At 59.3% G+C, this 20,934-nt stretch overlaps 1 protein-coding gene across 7 annotated transcripts in view; it reads left to right on the top strand.

Annotated features, from left to right (window-relative positions):
* CACNA1C (calcium voltage-gated channel subunit alpha1 C) overlaps nucleotides 1-20,934 on the top strand; it is a 556,614-nt gene that overhangs the window by 489,665 nt on the left and 46,015 nt on the right. For 3 of the 7 annotated variants that reach the window (XM_082350478.1, XM_082350479.1, XM_082350480.1), the window contains exons 28-30: nucleotides 1,197-1,355; nucleotides 1,813-1,923; nucleotides 15,280-15,363. In XM_082350478.1, the coding sequence (XP_082206604.1) occupies nucleotides 1,197-1,355; nucleotides 1,813-1,923; nucleotides 15,280-15,363 (354 nt within the window). Of the gene's footprint in view, nucleotides 1-1,196; nucleotides 1,356-1,812; nucleotides 1,924-14,734; nucleotides 14,819-15,279; nucleotides 15,364-20,934 lie in introns of all 7 variants that reach the window. The other 4 variants (XM_082350477.1, XM_082350483.1, XM_082350482.1 and 1 more) reach the window with 3 other exon arrangements.

Genomic DNA, 20,934 nt, shown 5'->3' with positions numbered 1-20,934 from the left:
GGAGGCCCAAGGGCAGAAGGAACGCAGACCCTGCAGATCCAGCTTGCAGCCGCGCTCAGCCAACAGGGTCTGTTCACAGCTCCTCAGGGAGACTCGGTGGTGGGTCTGGGGGGTTCTGTGAAAGAGCCTCTCGCCCGCACCTAGAAGCCGATGAGTCAGGAGGTGCCCAGGGTGGGGCGGCGCCGTTGATAAAGGGGAAAGAAGCCAGAACAGTGAGAGTGGGAGGTTTGGGGCGGGGAGAGGACGGCTTAGAAACCACTGTTAGATGGTTTCTTGTAGAACAGAGAGGCCGTGCGCGCAGAGGGTGGGAAGGGCTCCAGCAGGAGGGACGCGGCCACGCCGGCCCTGGGCTGAGCTCCGCGGCCGGGAGGGCAGTCAGGAGGCCGGGAAGCGTCCACGGGAAATGCGCCCCGTCCGTGGGGAACTCGAGCTCTGCTAGGGAAGGAGCACCCCCTGTCAGGCCCGCTGCACCCCTTGCAGCTCCGATGTCCGCACCTTGGGTCTAGACTCAGCCTTCTGGCCGCTGTGTGGACTTTGGATTGTAAGGAAGCCAGGAGAGAGGGAGGCCAATTAGCAAGTGTAGGGGAGAGGTGACGGTAGAGATGGAGAGAACAGAACTGGTCGGGCTTGGAGGCTGGGATGAGAGAAGGGCCTGGGTGACCCTGGTCCTGAGCTGGGCTCCGGGCACAGCGCAGAGATGGCCAGAGTGTAGTCAGCCCAGGATCCCATCCCCTGGCCGTGAGCTGTGACTTCTGTTCTGCGGACCCTGGCAGATAAGGAAGATGGACTTAGGACAGGAAAGGAACATTGCAGAGAGACGGGCCCCCAGGAGAGTCTGTGGCTGGGAAACCATCAGTGAGAAGACAGACTATCAATCAGTCAGCAAGTATTTACCAAATGCCACCGAGCATCTGCGGTGTACAGCAGGCATCACCGAGATGGAAAGAAGAAGACACGGACCCCCTGACTACATCCTGATGGGGGCTAACTAGAGAGGGTCTCTCCTCGGTTAAGGGAGGGATAGAAAATCAAAAAACGTCCAAGTAGCAGCTCAACCTATAAACGAGCTAGAGCAATAGATGGTCTCTCTCTCTGCCAGAGAACCCCACCCCTGGGGTGTGCAGCTTCCTCTGCACCCGCCCACCCCCGCCGTCCCCCCATCACCCGGGTTTCTCACCCCCGTCTCCCCGACCCAGCGGCAGTGCGTGGAGTACGCCCTCAAGGCCCGGCCCCTGCGGAGGTACATCCCCAAGAACCAGCACCAGTACAAGGTGTGGTACGTGGTCAACTCCACCTACTTCGAGTACCTGATGTTCGTCCTCATCCTGCTCAACACCATCTGCCTGGCCATGCAGGTCGGTCCGGCGGGCCGGCCGTGGTGTCCACCGGTGGGCGCGTGGGAGGCGCGTCACCGTCGCGCTGGCCAAGGGGGCGGGGGGGCAGCTGGAGAAACACACGTGTCCCTTCTCGAGGGCGGAGGACCCCAGGATCCTGGGTTGATGAGATGGAGGGAGGGAAGTGGAGCACAGGTGACCTCGAAGGGGCCGTGACCGTCAGTGGGCCGAGCTGGGTGGAGCCCCCTGAGGACCAGGGGGCCGGCAGAACTGTCCCCCGATCGGGCAGGAGCGCAGGCGCCTGCACAGCTGCGCCGGCAGTGACGGCAGAGACAGGAGGGACCTGCAGGGCTTCCTGAGTCCGCCTGGCCCCCGCGGGGGTGGTCGGCCCCCGGGCTGGGTGCAGGAGGGTCCCTGTTGAGGGGCAGCTGGGAGCAGGGAGCCCCGGGCTCATTTCACGGTGCCCCCACCCCTCCAGCACTACGGTCAGAGCTGCCTGTTCAAAATCGCCATGAACGTTCTCAACATGCTGTTCACCGGCCTCTTCACGGTGGAGATGATTCTGAAGCTCATCGCCTTCAAGCCCAAGGTAGGCCTCTGAGACGGGCCTCTGGTCCACGGTGCCAGGGGGACAGGGTGGGGGACAGTGGGTGCAGAGTCTCAGCGAAGGACCGTATCCTCCCGACGCTAAACGCTCCGGCTCCGGAGCCTGCAGGCCTTGAGCCAGGCCAGCTCCTCGAAGCAGAATCTCAGCCCGCGGTCTGGGCCGTGGTCTGGACACAGGGAGCAGGGACATGCCTGAGCAAACCTCCTTGCGGGGTAGGCAGAATGGTCCTCGTCCCTCCACCGTGGCCCCGGCCCCCGGCACGTCATCTAGAAGAGACTGGAAACCAAACCTCTCGAGGGCCAGCCCCCCAGACCCACCCGGGCTCTGCTCTCTCCCCGTTTCGCCCGCCGCGCAGACTAAGAGCCTGGCTGTAAGAGCTGAGCCGGGGCTGCGTTTGCTCAGGGCTGGGTATCTGGTTCCCCACCTCAGGGCTGCATCACTGCCCCCTGTACCTTCCAGGACGGGACGGACCTGCAAATGTCTCTGCTTTGCTACTTGTAAGAAGCTTCTAGAAAAAAGGCTGGGAGAGAACATTAGAGCCATTGGCTGAGCGAGGCAAGGCAGGGCAGGTTGGCTCCCTGTCACTTGGATTATCTGTGCCCTCCCCGACCGACCTGCCCCTGGGCCTCAAGGACGGAGGGCGACCCGGTTCAAGCAGGCCCTCCGTCTCCGGCCCTGTAGACAGGTCAGCACCGCCGGCGCCCACTGACCTGGGCTTCACGGGGGGCGGCTGCCCCGGAGGGGGTATCCCAGTGGCTTGGAGGCTCCCGGCTGCTGCACAGCTTTGGGGGGCGATGAGAGGGAACGCATTGTTCCTAAGAGGATCGTGCAGGGCAGCTTTCCAAACCTTCTCTTCCCCACTGTTACTAGTTTTTCCAGATGCAACACAGGTCAACGGGGGGTGAAAAGCAGGAGTCCCTGGCCCTATATTCCATTTCCATTCAGATGTTCACCTGCCCCAGCACTAGCCGGGCCAGGAGGCGGTGCCCCTTGGCTGTCGGATCCCTATTCAGCGCCAGGATCTGCGTCGTCTTCTCTGAATTAACATTCCACCAACAATTCTCAGTAACCTGCAGTGCTACACACACCTCGTTGCGTGGAATCCTCAAGACGCCTCTCCAAGATAGGTATTAGCTCCTCGTCTTAGGGAAGAGGGGAGTGCAGCTCAGAGCAATTAAGTATCGTATTAATTACACCATTATTAAGCGGCAGAACTGGGAATAGAAGCCAGTGTGTCTGACTTTGTAGTCGATGTAATTTCCGCCACACAGAGCTGTTAGCAAGCATCTTCCCACACCGGGTGTTCTGCTGGGAACTTTCCAGAAAGAGGGAAGCCACCTTTGAGGGGCTTCAAAGACAAGACAGACCGTATTCTTACCATGCCGAGTCTTCCTCTCTCCTTGAGAACGCCTGGGATCCTGGCTGATTTTCAGAGAATAAGACTCCTAATGAATGTCATTTGGTGATAACAGTGGTGTTTTCCTATCGCCTCCAGAGCAGCAAATAAACTCTGTCTCACTTTCCCTTCCAAGCCCTGTCCCATTTAGGGGCAGAGGAGACCATGGAATGTCCCTGGCCACCTTCTGTGGGGTCCCCTGCGGTCCTACTCCCAGCCATGCGGCGCAGGAGCCTGCGGGCTCACAGCCCGCAGCAGCGTGCCCTGGGGAGGCTGGGAGGCCGGGCCGCGCTGGGGCTGAGCTTCCGACTCAGACAACAGCCTCCAGGAGGGAAACTGGCATCATTTTCACCCAGTTTGGTGAGACATGCAGTTTAAATATTTCAAAGCCTTGAGTCATTCCACGTTGACTCAGACGTGTTTCTGACGATGCCTGATGCCGGCTGCAGGGCCCTGCAGGGGACCTCCTGAGTCAGGCTCCTGAGCTCAGGAGATGCACTGGGCAAACCTGCCCTAAGGAGCACGTGGCAGTGACACCTGCAGGGGCCTCTGCCTGGAAAACACTCTCCCTGAATCCTGCACACCCAGGAGCAAGCCCGTTCCCCGGGAAGCAGCCAGGCAGGGTGCTGTAAACCGTAAAGCACCCAACTTCCTCCATCTCTAGTTTTCTGTGGTGAGGAGATGGGGTGAAATAAGAGAAACTTTTCCAAAGAAGTAAGAGAGCCATCCTGGGGCCATCTGCATTTCACACATGCCAGGGTCTGTCTGTGGTATAAAGAAAAAGGGAAATGGACCGTTTCTGGGAATACCCTGCAGGGGTTTCTGGCAGCAGAGGGGGAAAACAAGGCTGTCCAGTTGGGAGGAGAGTGGGGTTCCTGGATTCTCGTTAAGGAGCAGACTCCGAGAAAAGCATCCCCAAAATTTCCAGGAAGAAAACCAAACCAGAAAGTACTTGAGGGGACTTCCCTGGTGGCGCAGTGGTTAAGAAACTGCCTGCCAATGCAGGGGGCACGGGTTCAAGCCCTGGTCCGGGAAGATTCCACATGCCGTGGAGCACCTAAGCCCGTGCGCCACGAATACTGAGCCTGCGCTCTACAGCCCGCGAGCCACAACTACTGAGCCCATGCTCTAGAGCCTGCGAGCCACAACTACTGAAGCCTGTGCGCCTAGAGCCCGTGCTCCACAACAAGAGAAGCCACCGCAACGAGAAGCCCGCGCACCACAATGAAGAGTAGCCCCCGCTCGCCGCAACTAGAGAAAAGCCCGTGCGCAGCAATGAAGACCCAACGCAGCCAAAAATAGATAAATAAATAAATTTTTTCAAAAAGAAAGTACTTGAAGCTCTGGTGGAAATATCTAGCTGGATCTGGCCCTAGAACCGGTGCTCCTAACGTGATCGTGTGTTTGTGCCGCAAGTGAGTTTGCACCTGCGAGCGTCAGCTGAGGAAGGACAGTTAGGCAGCAAGGACGCAGGAGGTGACATCAGTCCTAACATCAGGTGTCTGAGGTTGGCCCGCTGGGCTTCCTCCTCTGTCCCTCGGTCTCTGTGGTTGGTTGGCTGGTCGGTCGGTCGGTTTGTAGTTTGGCCTCGTTCTTTCGTTGTCCTCATGGTAATTGATGTTCTTGGTCTTCATTTGCATCTGTTCTGCTCGCCACCTTATGGAAAATAAATTGACTCAAGTAAATCCCTGCTCTGCTCCTAAAATTCACATTCTGTCTGAAGAATGGGGCAGGTGACAGGAGTGTCTTGAACACCTAATGGCCAGAGGGAATTTCTCCCCGAGCGGGAGGACTGCCCTGGAAATTCCCGATGGTCCCTGGGCCCTACGAGACTGTGCAGGACCAAGCTGGTCAGCATGAAAAGGTTTCGGATAGAATCGTCTGAAGTTAACTAAATAGCTGGACTGTCCTCCTATCATGAACAGAAATTTATCAGCAAAGACAGGAAAAAACTTTTAAGATACACTTTATGATAAGCATTGAAAAATATCCAATGCCTAAGAATAAATCTAACCAAAAACCTCTAAGATCTTTACAGAAGATCTGTGAAATTTCACACAGAGGAATTAAAGAAAACTCAGTAAATGGAGAAATATGTCATGTTCATGAATTGGGAAAGTCAGTGTTACAAAGATGTCATTTCTCTTCAGTACAATCCCAGTTAAAATTCCAGATTGAACTTTAACCCAAGTCCTTCAGGGTCAATAGGACGACCCTGGGGGTTCCAAGGCTTCGGTCCCTTTGGGCAGCTCTGCCATGACTGTGGAAGTTCCAGGACAGGGCCAGCCCCAGATGCTCCACGGTCAGCTCTGGGGGGTGGGGTGATCACGTGCCTGGAACTTGCTGTTGACCATGACCCGGTGGGTGATGAAGGGAGAAGGGGCCCCAGGCTCCTGCTCAGAGAAGCAGGTCGGCCCAGGGAGGTGGGAAGATTCCCGACTAGCCCTGCTCCGCCCGGGGACTCACCTGGGCCTTGGCAGGTGAGGAAGCAGGGACAGCTGTTTCTGAGACTTTCCCATCCCCTTGATGCTGCCCGCTCAGGCAGCGGCCACGTCTCTGCCCCCGGAGGGCCTGACCCCACAGCTCTCTCTGATCAAAACGCTTTTCCACTCCCTCCCTGCCAAGAACAGTCCAGAAGGCGAGTGGAACCAAAGTGGAAACACTCATCGACCCCCTGGCCCCCGGCTCTTGGGCATAAGAGCAACTGAAGCCTCGGGGACACTCCTGTTGCAGGAGAAACTGGGGCCCAAAGGCGTTTCAACCCAAGGGATGCATGAGGTCTCCAGACTAGCGCCAGGATTGTCTGCAGGAATAAAGACGCTCCCTGCCCACCATCTGTCTGTAAACAGCCACCCGCCTCCTGGGCACCTTGGCTCATGCAGCCGAGGCATGGATTCTTAATTTTATTTAAATTAGTTCAAATCTGTGTGGCCACGTGGCCGGCGGCTGCCATATTGGGCCACGGGGCTCTAGACACCGCTTCTCCGCAGGCCGTTCGCGGGGTCTGCATCCTTCCATCCGTCCGCCTCACCCCAACTGCTCTGGCTCCATGGACCCAGGTGGGTGATCTCAGGTGTGGGAGCCCTGTGGGAAGAGTAAGACGGGCTCCTGGCCCGGCGTCCCCCGTGTGGGTCCCCTCCTGGCCCCCCAGTCGTCCCCGGACCTCCCGGGTCCAGTAGCTGCAGATGCCGAGGCAGGCGGTTCAGTGGTCAGCACCAAGCTGTGAGGCCGGGCCAGGCTGATGTGCTCTGCCAGAAAGTCTGAGCTGAGAGTATGGGTGGCCTTGGCCTTGCCAAGCACGAAGACAGCCTTCTCCTCATTTCTGACTATGCTTATGTGTGAGGGTCCCGGCCCCTGGTGCCCCCAGAATAAAGTCTCCTCTGCCATCCTTAGGAGGGTTTTCTGTCTTGGGAAGGACTGTTGCCCGAGACACGGTGCAGATTTCTGGGGTGAACGGTCAATGTAGGAAGAGTCATCACCAGCTGACTCCTTCCCTGGGCTGTGGTAGAGGGACAGATGAGGGCTGGACTGACAGAGGGGGCCAGTATGGGGAGGGGAGGGTCAGGGAGCCTTCAGGGAGGCTGTCTCCAGCCAGGAAACTGCAGCCGATTCTTCTGTCTGTCCTCAGCTTTGTCCACGTCCAGAACCTTCTTTCCTTAAAGACCCAGCGTCTGCTTCCACTTTAGTAACAGCCTTTCTCACATGAGCACAACCTCCAGCCAGCTTGGGGCTCCCCAGGGGCACCCCTGCCCCAGCAGATGGGGAGGGGGCTTCCGAGGCTGGACCTGATGTCTCTGGTGTTTCCTTGTCCCCGGTGAGCGAGCCGCTCCCTCTCTGGGAGAGGGGCCAGGCGGGTGGAGAAGCAGGGCGAGCCCCCAGCAGGTGACCGTCTGACAAGAGAAGGGACCCATCTGCACAGCTGAGCCCTGCCTGCCTTCCCGCTCACACGGGGCTCAAGTTTAGGCTATGATTTTCCTTAACGTCCAAAGTCAGCTCTGCCCTCTGTCCCCCTAAAGAAGGCCAGCGGGGGCCACACCAAAGGGTAGGTTCCGTCGGGGCAGCCTGGGCAGATGGGGCGAGAGGAACCAGGGCCGGGCTCTTCCAAGTGCCGGGAAGACCCCGCAGGCAGGAGCCATCGGGCTGGGGTCCTGGGAGGGAGTCCTCCCTGAGCTACTGAGAGAACGTCAGGACCCTTTCCTTAGAGCCAGTAAAGGACCAGGAGATGGAGGAGAAAGTGGGGTGACCGGCAGGAAAGGATGCCAGCCAGGGCCATTCCGTCTCCTGTCTGGAAAGCTGAAACTACTAGAAACTGGCTTTGTCTTCACCAGATACTATTGCAGCTAAAATCTGCTTTCTCTCCAGCTTCACCTCCAGATCCAGCCGTACCACTCGCCCTAATTCCCCTCCTAACAGTTTTAAGTCAGGCGGACGTTTCTGCAAAGGGCAAAGATTTTTGTGAGGCTTTATTTCTTACAAAACAAAGTTTACTTTATTTCTTGCTTGATTATCCCCGGCCCCCAGATCCCACCGACAGAGGAAATTCTGGAGACAGAGCAGGAAGCCCACCTCCCCCCTCAGCATCACCTCGAACGAGCCGGGAGGGCAGGTAGGGCTGTGGTCCAGACACAGCCCTGTTCTTTCCGTGTCCGTTCCTCGGTAAGGTGGGGAGGCTGGCTTAGCTGGGCCTGAGTGGGGTCATGGCCATCTCAGTCTGCCCAGGCTGCTAGGACAAACACTGCAGAAATCTACTTCTCACGGTCTGGAGGCTGGGGGTCCCAGATAGGAGCACCAGCAGGGCCACGTTCAATGAAGGGGGCCCCGTCCGGCTCACAGCTGTGTCCTCACAGGTGGAAGGGGCGAGGGAGCTCTGTGGGGTCCCCTGTTCAAGGACCCCAGTCCCGTTCCTGAGGGCCCCACCCTCATGGCCTAATCACCTCCCAGAGGCCCCCAGTACCATTCCACTGGGCGTTTTGGAAATCTGCAGGGGGCAAACCCCACCGTGTGCGGGCCGGGTCTGCCCTGGGGAGAGCGGCCCTGCTTGTCCTGAAAGAGCATTTACGGATCGTTTACTTGAGGAGTAAATAGGTAACGTGTAGCAGAAACTGGGACTCGGTGGCCGGCTAATGGCCAAGGTTCAGTGCAGCTCAAACTACCACTAGAAATATGAACGTCTCCTTCTATTTCCTTCCGACATGGAAAGTTCAACTCTAAAAACACCAAGAGCCAGCAAGAATATTTCCTTTTCGGAAATTGCACGGAAACGTAGACATTCTTTTAGGCTGGTGGGCTTCAATCCCTTTAGAACCAAAGCTCCCTTTTGGCAATAAATACTTAGTACTACTTCCTTAATTTTCCTTAAATAAAATTCAGAGGAAATCTAAATCTTTATGTATAGGAAACTCACACCTATACACATAATGTAAATATATATATGTCTATAATTCCTAAGTTATAATGGGAAAAGTCTGTGTTTAGTTCCCCGCACCCCCTTTACTGGCGGTCTGCAGGTACTCGATGCCAGATGGGCAGGGGGCGTTGAAGTCAGTATGATCAAAAATAATCCCAGCACTCGTGGAAAGGCCCCGTGTGGGGAGGGCAGGGCAGCTGTTGCGTTTCATTATTTAATGTGGAGATGATTCACGCTGGGTGACACGGCCATGTGAGAGTCACTGGGAGGGGACGGTGCCCCTGCGCCTGTGAGCAGTGGTGTCCAGACCCGCCAGCCTGGACCTGTGGGAGGGGAGGGGGAGGGCTGCTAGCAGGGCTGAGACCCAGACGACGGTGGCAGGAACAGTCCCGGCAAGGCTGCGTGAGCTGGGCCCACCTCCCCTCCCCTGGAGGCTGGCAGTCACTCTGTTTGACACAGGAGGGGCCAGGCCTGGTGACGCATCTCTGGAGCTGAGGGCGGGCGCTCTTGTTCACTCAGGGTTCTCTAAAGTGGGCGCAGGTGGAGGGCGCAGGGGTGTGGTGGGCCACACCTCCTGGGGCTAAGGAGGGGCCGGCCCGTTAGGTGGCTTGCGTCGGGAAGGGCGGGGGGCGAAGATGGGACCGTCAGGTCGGGTTTGGGGGGCTCCCCCCGGGGCGTAGTCTGCGGGATGGGCCGGGAGAGGATTCCATGTGGGCAGATGGTGCCTCGCTCCCACCAAGGCTGCCGTCCTTTGCATCCCCTTCCCTCCTCCAGGGGGCCCCCGATGTCCCTTTGAAGCGGGGTGCCTGCGGACATTGCCATGTGTCAGACGGCCTTGCCCGCGCTCGAGGCATATCCCCTTGAACCCTCGTCCTGGACGATCCTGCAGCAGGGTCCTGCCGTGGACCCAGGTGCCAGCTGGGGCGGAGGAAACCCTCCCCAGGCCCCAAAGGAGCCCAGCCGACCCCCTGTCCCCTCACCCCCGTGGGAGGCGGCAGGTCAGGTCGGGCTCACGCTCTACCCACAGCTGTGCACTTCCAGGCACCCAGAAGCACCCGTTCCATCTCGGTGAGATAAATGAATGAGGGCCTTTGAAACCTTCCTGGGGAGAAAAAAGCTTAATTCCAAAGAAGAAACCAGAGCAGATGTCCACTTCGAAGTGTGCACTCCTCTAACTACTGGGGGTGCGGCCCCCATCACCACCACCCGCCCGGGGTCTCCCTGACCCCGGCCCCGTCCACTGCTGCCCTTTGCCCTGCCCACCCCTGTCCCAGCTGTCTATGCTGGGGGGGGCTCCAGGGCCTCTGAAGGGGCGCGTCACAGGGTGGGAGCTGCCGGGGGCCGGGAGCAGCCGTGCGCCAGCCATGCCGCCCCACTAGACGCCAGTAACTTCCTTGATTACTGTTACGTCTGAATGACATCCTAACGTCATACAGTTCATATTATCTCTGTGTGGCGGCAGTTACCAGTGTGACAGTCAGCTGCCGGCTGCACCCACCACCTCCCATCTCCCCGTCCCACGACCCGGAACCAGGCTCAGCCTCCCAGCTCACGCCAGCAGGGCCCTTACTCGGCTGGGCCCCCTTCCATGGCCAAGCACCCGCCGTCTGCCCACTCCATTTTAGGCCCCGCCTCCCCCAGGTGGCCCTTTCTGCTTCCAGCAGCTCCACGTCCAGCCTCCACCCAGCGTCCCTCCCCCCACCGCCACGTCGATCTCTGGGGCCCCATGTGTCCCTGGAAGGGAACAGTCTTGGGGCAGAGACCCGGACAAAGTCCAGTCAGCCTCCCCACCAGGAAGAGCGTCCGGTCACCTCTGTGTTCCTTGCCTTCTCTCTGCTGGACCCGTCCGAGGTAGATAAGGAAGCCGCGCAGGAGGGGATGGAGAAGAGAAGAAAGCCAGCAATGGCAGTCCCAGGTGTGTAGACTCCTGTGGACCCCTCTCACCACCATCCTGTTGTAAAGCTTGTGTTGACTCTGCTCTGGGCGGGGAAGGGGCTGAGAGTCCAGAATTCAGGGGCCAGGGCATGTGCCTGGACCTCCCAGCAGCAGCCCTGCTCTCGGGACCGGAGACAGGACGTGGGCCCACCTGGCGGCCCACTCCTCTCCTCGCAGCCCTCCAGCCAGAGCAAAAGGGGCCTGGGGCTCCCTGGCAGGAATAGTGGTTTCTAGGAACCTGGCAGTTAACTATCTGTGTGAACCTGAGTTTGACAGGATCTAGCCAGGACAGCTTGCTTACGGTCACCAATCTCAAAGTGATGCTGGATTTCATCCGAGAATCTCAGGACAGGCAGTCCTCACTAGGATTCAAGATGAGACCCACTGAAGGGAGCGTGGGATTCTGGAACCTTCACTTTCCCCCTCCTCCTTCCACATTCCTGGGCCTTGCCTTCCCCGCTGCTCAGTCCCACCCCCAAAGCTGACCCTGTGCGTCCGGCCTCCCTAGGAGGGGACGGACCAGCTCCAGCAACCGTGACAGTCGCTGGGACTCACTGGGCTTCTTACAGGTGCAGGCACTTCACTTGTGTCATTCCTATCATAACCCACAGGTCGCCGTGTCATAGGGGGAAACTGAGGCACAGAGAGGTGCGGTTATCTGCTCGAGGTCACCCAGCCAGTAAGTGCCAGAGGGAGGACTCGAACCCAGACACCCTGCCTCTGCGGGTCACACCCTTAACCACTGCATCGCCTCTTCCAACTCGGAACAGCTCCAGGGGTGGAGTGAATCAGGGCACAGATAATCCAAGAGAGGAAAATCCAAAATTCTCGTGCAGGTGAAATGCATCGTGGATGCTGGGGCAGCAGCGTCCTTTCCTAATCACGTTGTGCTGAACCTGGGATCGATTTGGTCCACGTCTCTTCTGCCGTGGCAGCCAACGAGTGGAGGGTCGGCGCCCTCCAGAGAAGGGATTATTCCCAGCGGGCGCTTGCCTTTCAGCCCAGGGGGACACACACGAGACCTCCTGAGGTTGGGGACCCACTCACCCTACAGGGTGAGAGAGGGCGAGAGAAAGTCTTCCCCCAAAACGCCGTCCGCCCCTGGGTGGGCAGCCCTGCCTGGCCCTGAGGAGCTGGACATTGAGAGGTTTGGTTCACCACTTCAGGGAGAGCCCAGAACCCCTTTCGCTAACCCTGACTTCTACCAGAGAGAGAAAGAGTGACAGGTGTGACCTGGAGGTCAGCCTGATTTCGAGAAAACAAGTCTATGATTTTTTTCCCATTCTATTTCCTCCATCATACTCCCCAAACCCATGTCACCCATGGTTTCCAGCAGTCGAGGAGATGGGTGAAAACAGGTGTGTGTGCGAGTGTGTGTGTGTGTGCGTGTGTGTGACAGAGAGGACACAGCTCTTGCGCTGGGCACAGGGAGCAACCCTCCTTCCGGGCCCTGCCCACTTGGGGAATTGGCCAGGTGTGTCCCTTGGCAACCTGTCGAGCCCCCTGGAGGGTGTCAGCGTGTTTCTGGGATGGGTGTGGACGGCTGGGAGGAGGCGCTGACAGCTGGACCTGAAACTGTGTTCATGGTCCAGCTTGGAGGGTTGACGGGGCAGGAAGGGGGTGGACAGGGCAGAGGGAAGCTGCCTCTTAAAGGGACCCTGTCACCCCCCACGTGGGCCGTGTGTCAACCTCCTCCGGGCGGGACTTGGTGGGGCTCTGCGGCCAGTGGAGGCCTTGGCCCCGGGCCCACAGGACAGAGGGGCCAACCAAACGCTCCAGCAGCACAGCCTGTGGAGGGCAAGGGGGCAGGTGAGGCCAGGCAACCCAGCGGAAGCCGCCGGCCGCAGAGCGCTGGGGCGGGCCTGTCCTGTGCACGAACACAGAGGAGCCCAAGAGTGGGGATGACAGGCGACGCATGGGGTGGGTGAGGGTTGCAGGGTCCCTGGGGGCCAGGCTCCTCCCGGCGCTTGCCAGCTGTTAACCCCTCATCCGCCTCGCCTCTGCCTGCCTTCTCCCTTTCCGTCTCTCCCCTCGTCCACGCCGTGGCCCGAGGCCAACTCACCCATCTGTTCCAGGTCCCTCTGCTGAAAGAAAAGACTGCAGCCCCTCCCCCCTCCTTGAGCGCCGAGACGCCCACCGACCTCTCTCCTCCTCTCGCCCCCAGACCCGAATAACGATTTGCCACTGCGTTTCCTAGGCTGGATGCTGGGCGTCCCGGACTGTCCTCTGGTTCCTGCTGACCTCCTTTCTCTTCCTGGACCCCCCTTCCCCTTCCCTCCCGAAACAGCTCTGCCCACAAAGATGGTTTTCCTCTCTAGAGGTAGTCCCCCAGTGTTTTCCAAAACCTGATGTTAAAGCACATGCATATTTGTCGTTCGCTCGGGGTCTTCACTCTTTGCCCTCAAAACCAGTGCTCTCCACGTGCCCTGGGATGCCATGGGAGGACCCTGGGAGGGGTCGGTTCTTTCCCGCTCACAGCACGTGACTCGAATGGCAGAGAGAAGCCTCTAGGTACCCCCAAAGTCTCCAGGATATTCAGAAAAATACTCTGGGAAGCCAGCAAGGGTTTCAAGTGACCCTCACCTCACCCACGCCCTGGCCAACCTCTGCTCCCCGCCGGGCTGTCCAGAGTTTCCACGGTGGCATTTCTGCTTTTTTTTTTTTGGCAGAAAAACCTGGGAACCAAGAGGTCCCTTTCCCTGTGACCTGACCTCCACACTAAGAATAACAGCCCTGGGACAGAATGTCTTGTGATCCCTCTGAGAGGGGGCACGGCTGGGAAGGGGGGGTGGGTGGAGGGGGTCAGGGAGCTGGAGGGAGTTGGGAAGAAATGGGAGAGCACAGACTCCTGAGACTCAGAAATAGAGAGTTGGCCGCCCCAGGAGGGCCAGGGAGAGGGACCGGGGAGACTCTTAAGAGGCCAGCCTGATGCTTTCTTACCGCCTCACCAACCTCAGAAGCGCATCTCCTGGAAGCCCCAGCTCGTGCCTCAGAGGCTGGGGCATCCCTTGAAGAGCCAAAGGGGCAGGTGTCCTTTCTTACGGAAAGACAAATGCCCTCGGTGCGGGCCCTCCCCACTCCACCCTGGGGAGGACGGCTGTGTGGCTCCCAGGGCTCCCGGACAGCGTGTACATCCGTGTGTCACAGAGCGTTGCTCCCTTTCCCCTGCGCTCTGAGAGGCAGTGGTCCAGACCCAAGAGCCGCCCTCTCTTTGCAGAGAGCCTCCCTGCCCAGGGCTCCAAGAACCCTCACAGGAAGGGGACAGCCCTTGGTTGACCAGTTGTCCACAAACTTTGAAAAAGTCTTTCAAAAGCATTCATCCGTTCCCTTCCCCAAATATGGTGTAAAACAAACAGAATCCATGTGTGCAGGACAAAGGAGTGGAGTCAGCATCCTGATTGCTCCCCCTACACACGACAGCCCCCAGACCCCCACCCAGCCTGCAGGAAGGGCTGTGAGAACCTCATTCTCGCGGGGGGCGCTTCAGCAGGATCCCGAGTCAGAATGATGGTTCTGGGCACGGCAGTGCTTCAGAGACACCCCCGCCCCGAGAGCTGGTCTAGGGTCACCTCCCACGTTACCAAACCTTGGGACTGACCTGGCTTCCGTCCCCTTTCAGGGAGGAAAGCCTCTGTCCCGAGGCACCAGGCCCGTCCAGGGCTGGATGCCCATCCAGGGCTGCCACGAGGGTGACCTTGTCGTAGATGCTGCTCTGATGCCACGGTCCCCTCGTTATCACGAGCTTCACACGGCTCACCCCTGAGCCCAGAGGGCCTGGCTGCGCCTGGACCACACCGATGGCCGCTTGCTAATTCCCAGACCACCTCTCGAGGGCCCCCGCCCCTGTTCCCTCCCTCCCTGCAGGCAGGCCTCCGAGAAGGCACTGGAGGCCTGGGAGGGGCTGGGGAAGTAGGACGGGCAGCGAGGGGGCTGGGTCTGGAAGGGGAGGACCCCCGCCCCGCTCGGACTCAGCAGCGACGGTGCGGCCCCACGGCGGTGCTCTGTTCTTGTCTGTCTGACCTTCCTTTTCACTCCCGTCCTGCCGCCCCGTGTAGGGCTACTTTAGTGACCCCTGGAATGTCTTTGACTGCCTCATCGTAATTGGCAGCGTAATTGACGTCATTCTCAGTGAGACGAATGTGAGTATGATTCTGCCCAGGACGCCTCCGTGTCCCTCCCTCTTTACCTCCTTCGGTTTATTTTTTGGTTTCCTGTTTTACCCCCGCCAGTCATGCTTTCTCTTGCACCTGCCGCCGTCCTGGGGGACGTGAGCCCCTGCACTGTCCCCGCTCTGCCGGGCCGGGCAAGGGGCGGCCGGGGCTCCTCCTCCTCCAGGACCCCCGCCCGGCCCCGCCCCCCCCGACTAACCCGGCTTTTGTCAGGCTCCGAGAGCACCAGGTGCCAGGTGTGCACCTCCAGAAGTGTGGAGTGGTAAGAGGGTCCAGTATGCCCACATAACCTCTTTCTTTTCTCATTTTTTTCTCTTCTCTCCTTTCTTTCATGCTTTTTTTTTTCATTTTCCTCTTCCTTTTGTTTTGTTCTTCTTTGTTGTTGGTTTTTTTCTCCTCTCTCCCTCCCTCGGCCCCTCTGCCCCATGCAGCACTATTTCTGTGATGCATGGAACACATTTGACGCCTTGATTGTTGTGGGTAGCATTGTTGATATAGCCATCACCGAGGTAAACGTAAGTACCGGCGTCCCGCCCTGCGACGCCGTGCCTGCCCCACGCTCACCCCATTGCTCTCCTCCTCCTCCTCGCTTCCTCCCAACTCCTCATTTCCACTAAGTTACTCTTGTTTGTTTGTTTAAATTGGTTTAAAGGATTTTCTTTCTCGTTGCTTTACTTTGAAATTTTTTTATTCTTTTTTTTTTTTTAACGTTTGGAACGAGCTAGGCCCCCTTTCCTTCTGAGTTTTGATTGCTGCATCCTTTCCTTCCCCCTTTGCAATTGGCCTAGCATGACACACACTGTCTGGGAGGATGCAGCCCTGGGATCCCGGAGTGAGACGGTGGAAGGGTGTTTACAACCACTGGGCAGCTGCCGGGGCAGCTCCTTCCCACCCCCAGCATCCGGGAAATGAGCTCTCCCGAGGACCACGGGTGAAGGCTCGCACTTGGCCGGCACCGTCAGCCCATCGTATTCACGCTAAAACGGCCCCTCCACTGAGAGGCAGGGGAGAACAGCCCGCACCCCCCCTCTTTTCTGGAGAGGGCTCCTCCACCCCCCCACCCCCGCAACTTGCTGTGGGAGCACCTGGCCCCAGGTGAACCTGCCCCAGAGGACCAGCCTTGCCCCTGCCTGGCTCTCCCCCTCACCACCCCCCGCCCTGGCTCCAAGACCTCCTGCACCTGCTCCCGGGAGCTGCCCCCTCCTAGACAGTCCCTCCAGCCCCTGCACACGTCCCTCCGCTCCCCGGCATGTTCAACCTTCTCTCTTTATCTATAGGCAAGCCCTCTTGCGGTTGGTCTTTAACATGTGTGGTTTAGTTTTTTGTCAGGATTTTTCCTTGGTTAAGAGACTTGGTAATGTTTGCACAAACGTTGATGCACTGAACCATTGAATAACAGCACGGAGCAGATGCTCTAGAGTTCTGATCTAAGGTGTCAGAAACACCCCGCGACCGCCACCGTCCCCCCTCCTTGTCCTTACCCGCCCCCTCCACCCCGTAGTTGGCTGCCAGTCGGTTGAACTGATGTTATTTATGTGCTGATTCCGCTGGTCAGAAGCCCTGTCCGCCCCCTTCGAGCGGGTGGGCGTTGGGAGGAGGCTCTTCTGCTTTCCCTGTGGCCCCCGTCAGCCTGCCCCCCCCCGCTCGCCCCGCAGCATAGATGTGACTTCCCCTCTGTCTCGGGGATCCCCCAGGGTCGTCTTTGTCTTGCTGTGTGTGTGTGTGTGTGTGTGTGTGTGTGTGTACGTGTGTACGCTCCCTTGACCTCTGCCAGTGAATCATTGGGGCACAAGGAAACCAAGCTCCCCACTCAGGCTCCATGCCTCTCCTCCCTTGGCACTGCCCCCCCAAGTGGCTGGATGGACCCCAAGTTGTATCTCAGGAGCTGTCACATCCCTACCTACACGTATCCACTGGCCGGGGCCTGTGCTGGGACCGAGGGGCCCTCGGAGGAGGCCAGGGAAGGGCAGGACGAGCCTGCGTCTGGGGGGTGGGTCCCTGTGGGGAACCATGCCAGGGGACTTGAGGCCGACGGCAGGAACCCGCAGGAAGGTGACGGCAGGCAGCTCTCTGGGTGCAGAGGACCCACCTCAGTCCCAGGGTCCTCTGGGGCGCTCACTGTCAGCCAGGCCCACGCCATCGCTCAGCCTGCCGTTTTCTTTCAAGCTACTGCTATTTTTAAAGAAAAACAAAGACAAAGGAAAAAAATTCTAGAGTATAAAATTTCTACCCCAGAAAGTGACTGTTGGAATTGGGGGTGGTGCAGGGCCCCAGGAACGGTGCGTGGAGTCACACGCAGACCCTCCATTTGTACAAGTTTCCGTTTACAATTCGCCTCGGCACGTGGCTTGTGCGCCGTGAGCCTGAGCTTGACAGACGAGAATGACCATCCCCGCTTGCCGACGCGCAGGTGAGGATGGAGCGTGCCGGTGCCCTTGCTGCCCCTCGGCTGGAGCCCAGGCCTCCCGGGGCGGGGGCCAGCGTTCCTGCCTGTTCAGTCCATGACGCCCTTGATGAACTCGTACATCTCATAGCCTCCTCTCGCGGACTCCCGCCGGCCAAGATGTGTTCAGCCCTTACGCTCCATAGTCCGTATCTTTGAATAACCACAGGGGGCTTTTTATTTTCTAAACAAGAAGTTATCGGCCCAGCCCCGCTTCCAGGTGGGAAGCCCCTCCGATTCCTCCCAGGATCCTTCGCCCACATGGAGATGCCCTTCACTGTCCAGACTGAGGAGTTTGTGAAAAGTCATATGAAGGGTCGTGTCTGGAGATAAAAACGGGGACCGCGTGTGTGATGCAGAGCAGAGGAGGTGTCCAGAGACCCACCGCTCGGCCCCAACTGTTTGCCACTCTCTCCCACACATCCAGAAAGGACACCCGCGTCATCATGCCAGGCAGGGGCCCGAGGAGAAGGCTGGACCAAGGTCAGATCAAGTGCTTGAGTCCTGCTTCTCCCCCGCCACCCACCGATCCGAGGAGCATGATGATTCACGGCGCTGGGTTTTGAAGCTCAACTAAGAGCATCCGTTTAAAAACCGGCCGTAAACTGTACATCACTGTTGGGACTTCCCTGGTGGCGCAGTGGTTGAGAATCCGCCTGCCAATGCAGGGGACACGGGTTCGAGCCCTGGTCCGGGAAGATCCCACGTGCTGCGGAGCAACTAAGCCCGTGCGCCACAACTACTGAGCCCGCGTGCCACAACTACTGAAGCCCGCGCGCCTAGAGCCCATGCTCCACAACAAGAGAAGCCACAGCAATGAGAAGCCCGCACACGGCAACGAAGAGTAGCCCCCGCTCGCCGAAACTAGAGAAAACCCACGTGCAGCAAGAAGACCCAATGCAGACAAAAATAAATAAATAAAATAAATAAATTTATTTTAAAAAAACCCAACTGTACAGCGCTGTTAAAGGGGAGAGACCGTGGCACCCAAGCAAAGGACGATCTTTCCGACCCCCCTGCTGACACACCAGCCAAGCACAGATGTCACAGCCCTCGTTCCCGGATACACTCGAACTCTTGGTCGACGGGTCCAGCCAGATCAAAGCAAGCTCACTGACCACTGCCCACGACTCAAGCCAAGATGGGCCTGTCCCGCAAGCACGGACATGGCCCTGCACCCCGACGGCAGCCAGGATTGTGGGACAAGTTATAGGGACGACGACGCTTCTCAGAGGCGGGACCCCCCACCGTATGGTTCTGCCGTCCGGCCACAGGCAGGTTATGGGTCTGGGCTCTCGCTGGGCCAAGAGCTCAGCTCCAGGCCTCCCCGAATTTTCTAGTCTTACTGTTGTCACAAGACCTCCTTTTGCAGACAAATGTTCCATTCCAGCCTCAGAGGGATCCCTGAGGCTCTCCACCTGTAACTCCTCATCTTTGACAATTAACCTACAGAGACCAGCTCTCGTTTCCCTCCCCAACTGCTGTATGCCTCGCAGCCGCCCTCCAAATATTCCCCACGTTCAAAGTCATCTCCCCTCAAACAGCTGCGTCCTGCCTCTGCCAGGCTCTGGTGCCCCGCCTTGGGACGTGGATTCCCCAGCGACCCCAGGAACAATTGTCCATTCCTTCCACCGTGGCTGGAGCCTCTCCTTCTGGTGCCGGGCACCTGGGATCTGTTATGGACCAAACAAAAGCCCGTCCTTGGGAGCCGGTGTCCTAAGGCTGGGAGATGTTCGGACACAGAAAATCAGGAAATGGTGCAGTACGTGGAGAGCCGAGAAGTGCCAGGGGAGGGGTTGGAGGAGCAGGGAGCCAGGGAGGCTGGTGCCGTTCTCTGTAAGACGAGCTGCACTGAGGAGGGGAATCTGAAGAAAGCAGAGACCTGAAGGAAGCGAGGCGATGCCCTTGCGGATCCCGGGAGAGGAGCTTTCGGGCAGGACGGGCAGGGTGGGGGGGTCCGGGAGGGGAGCAGGTTCGGGCCTTCGCCTGAGCACGAAGCGGAGACTCTGGCACCTTTGAGAAGAGGTGTCCGTGGTCCAGGGACCCCTTTGCTGTCTGCGGGAGTCAAGGGCAAAGCCCTGCCACCATTTGGAAGGTGGACGCAGCCATCCAGGTGGGAGGGGACGGAGTTGCAGCAGACGTGGTGGAAACGGTCAGATTCCCAGTCTGCTCTGCGAGCAGGACCCACGGCCTCTCCTGACAGACGGGATGTGGGCGCCAGAGAAGGAGGGCTCCCAGGAAGCCGTGGGGTCCCGGCCGAGCAGGGGAGGATGGAGCTGGTGTCGGCAGGAGGGTGGGAGGCGAGGCCCGTTTGCGCGAGGAGGACGAGGCTTGGGGGCTGTGTACTCGACTGCCCAGCCGTGACGTCAGGCGGACAGGCCGGCGCCCGGTGCGCGGTCAGGCGTGGGATCAGCGGCACGGCGATGGTGTTCAAGGCCGGGACAGGCGAACAGCTGAGGGAAGAGGAGGAACGGGGGGCTGAGCTGGCGCCTCCGTGCTCAGGGCCGCCTTGACCTCCGGCTCACTCTGGGAGATGCCCTTTATCCTCCGATGTGACCGGGGAGACGCGGGGCCCCGCGGTCACGCTGGATTCTGCGTCCGTGGCCGCGGCCCGGCCACCCCGTCCCCTCTGGACGCGCTACCTTCTCCTCTGCCTGGGCAGTCAGCGTCATGTCCCCTAGGAAGCCCCCTGCTCCTCCTTTATCCCTTGAGTCTGAAATTCTGTTTCCCAGAAGGAAAGCCTAGTGACGTAACCCTGTGATGTCAGTGGAAGCTCCTGGGGTGTCAGAAGTGGCCCCCCTCAGCCCCCAGTTACCCCTCCACCCCCCTGCACGACAGGAAGTGCTGGGAGGCCCGGAGCCTTCATCACGGACACACGTGTCCCCAGTCGTGGACGAGGAGGCCACGGGACTGACAGCGGCGACCCGCCTTGGGGCTGGACGTCCTCGAGTGCAGTGGCGGGGGGCTGGGGTGGTCCCAGAGCGCCCCCCACCGGCTCTGCACTGGGCACCTTCTGACAGTGACGCCCTCGCCGCCTGGCAGGTCCACGTGTGGAGCGCCCGAGAGCCATGGCGTCAAAATTGTCACCTAGAAACTCTCCGGAGAGAGGCCCAGGGACCCTCAGGTGGGAGCAGGACGGGCTGTGTGAGGGACAGGACGCGGCCGAGGGCCTCCGGGCAGGTTCAGCGGGAGGAGGGCTGGGGACTTGCGTGGACACAGAGACAGCACTAGTGGAGGGCGGCCAGCGCGGCCGAGCAGGACGGTGGGGTGAAGTGGCGCGGTCCTGGCTGGGGTCTCGGTAGGAGCTCGGCAGGGGTGGGGGGCAGCGTGCTGCCCTTGGGGGTGCCAGGCCAGGGCCACCACACGTCACATCCCTGGGAGGGGCCGAGCTTGCTCAGGGTTTGCCAAGGCCGTGCAGCTAACAGGTGGCGAGAGCGGGATTCGAGTCCATCCCTGTGGGAGAACTGACTCCTGCATTTCCGTGAGCCCTTCGGCCAAACCGCGGGCAGGCTGGCAGGGGCCCTGCACTCACAGGCCCCGCTCAGGGCGCTCCCAGCCTCGGGACCCCAGGCAGGGCGGCTCAGCCGAACGTCTCCGGGCCTGAGGACACCAGGCGATGCTTGGGCGCCTGGGCCCTGGGTCA

The sequence above is a fragment of the Balaenoptera borealis genome (assembly GCF_965194805.1).
Source record: "Balaenoptera borealis genome assembly, chromosome: 13".
NCBI classification, from domain to species: domain Eukaryota; kingdom Metazoa; phylum Chordata; class Mammalia; order Artiodactyla; family Balaenopteridae; genus Balaenoptera; species Balaenoptera borealis.
The sequence above is the reverse complement of the archived record's forward strand: the minus strand, read 5'-3'. Positions and strand labels throughout refer to the sequence as shown.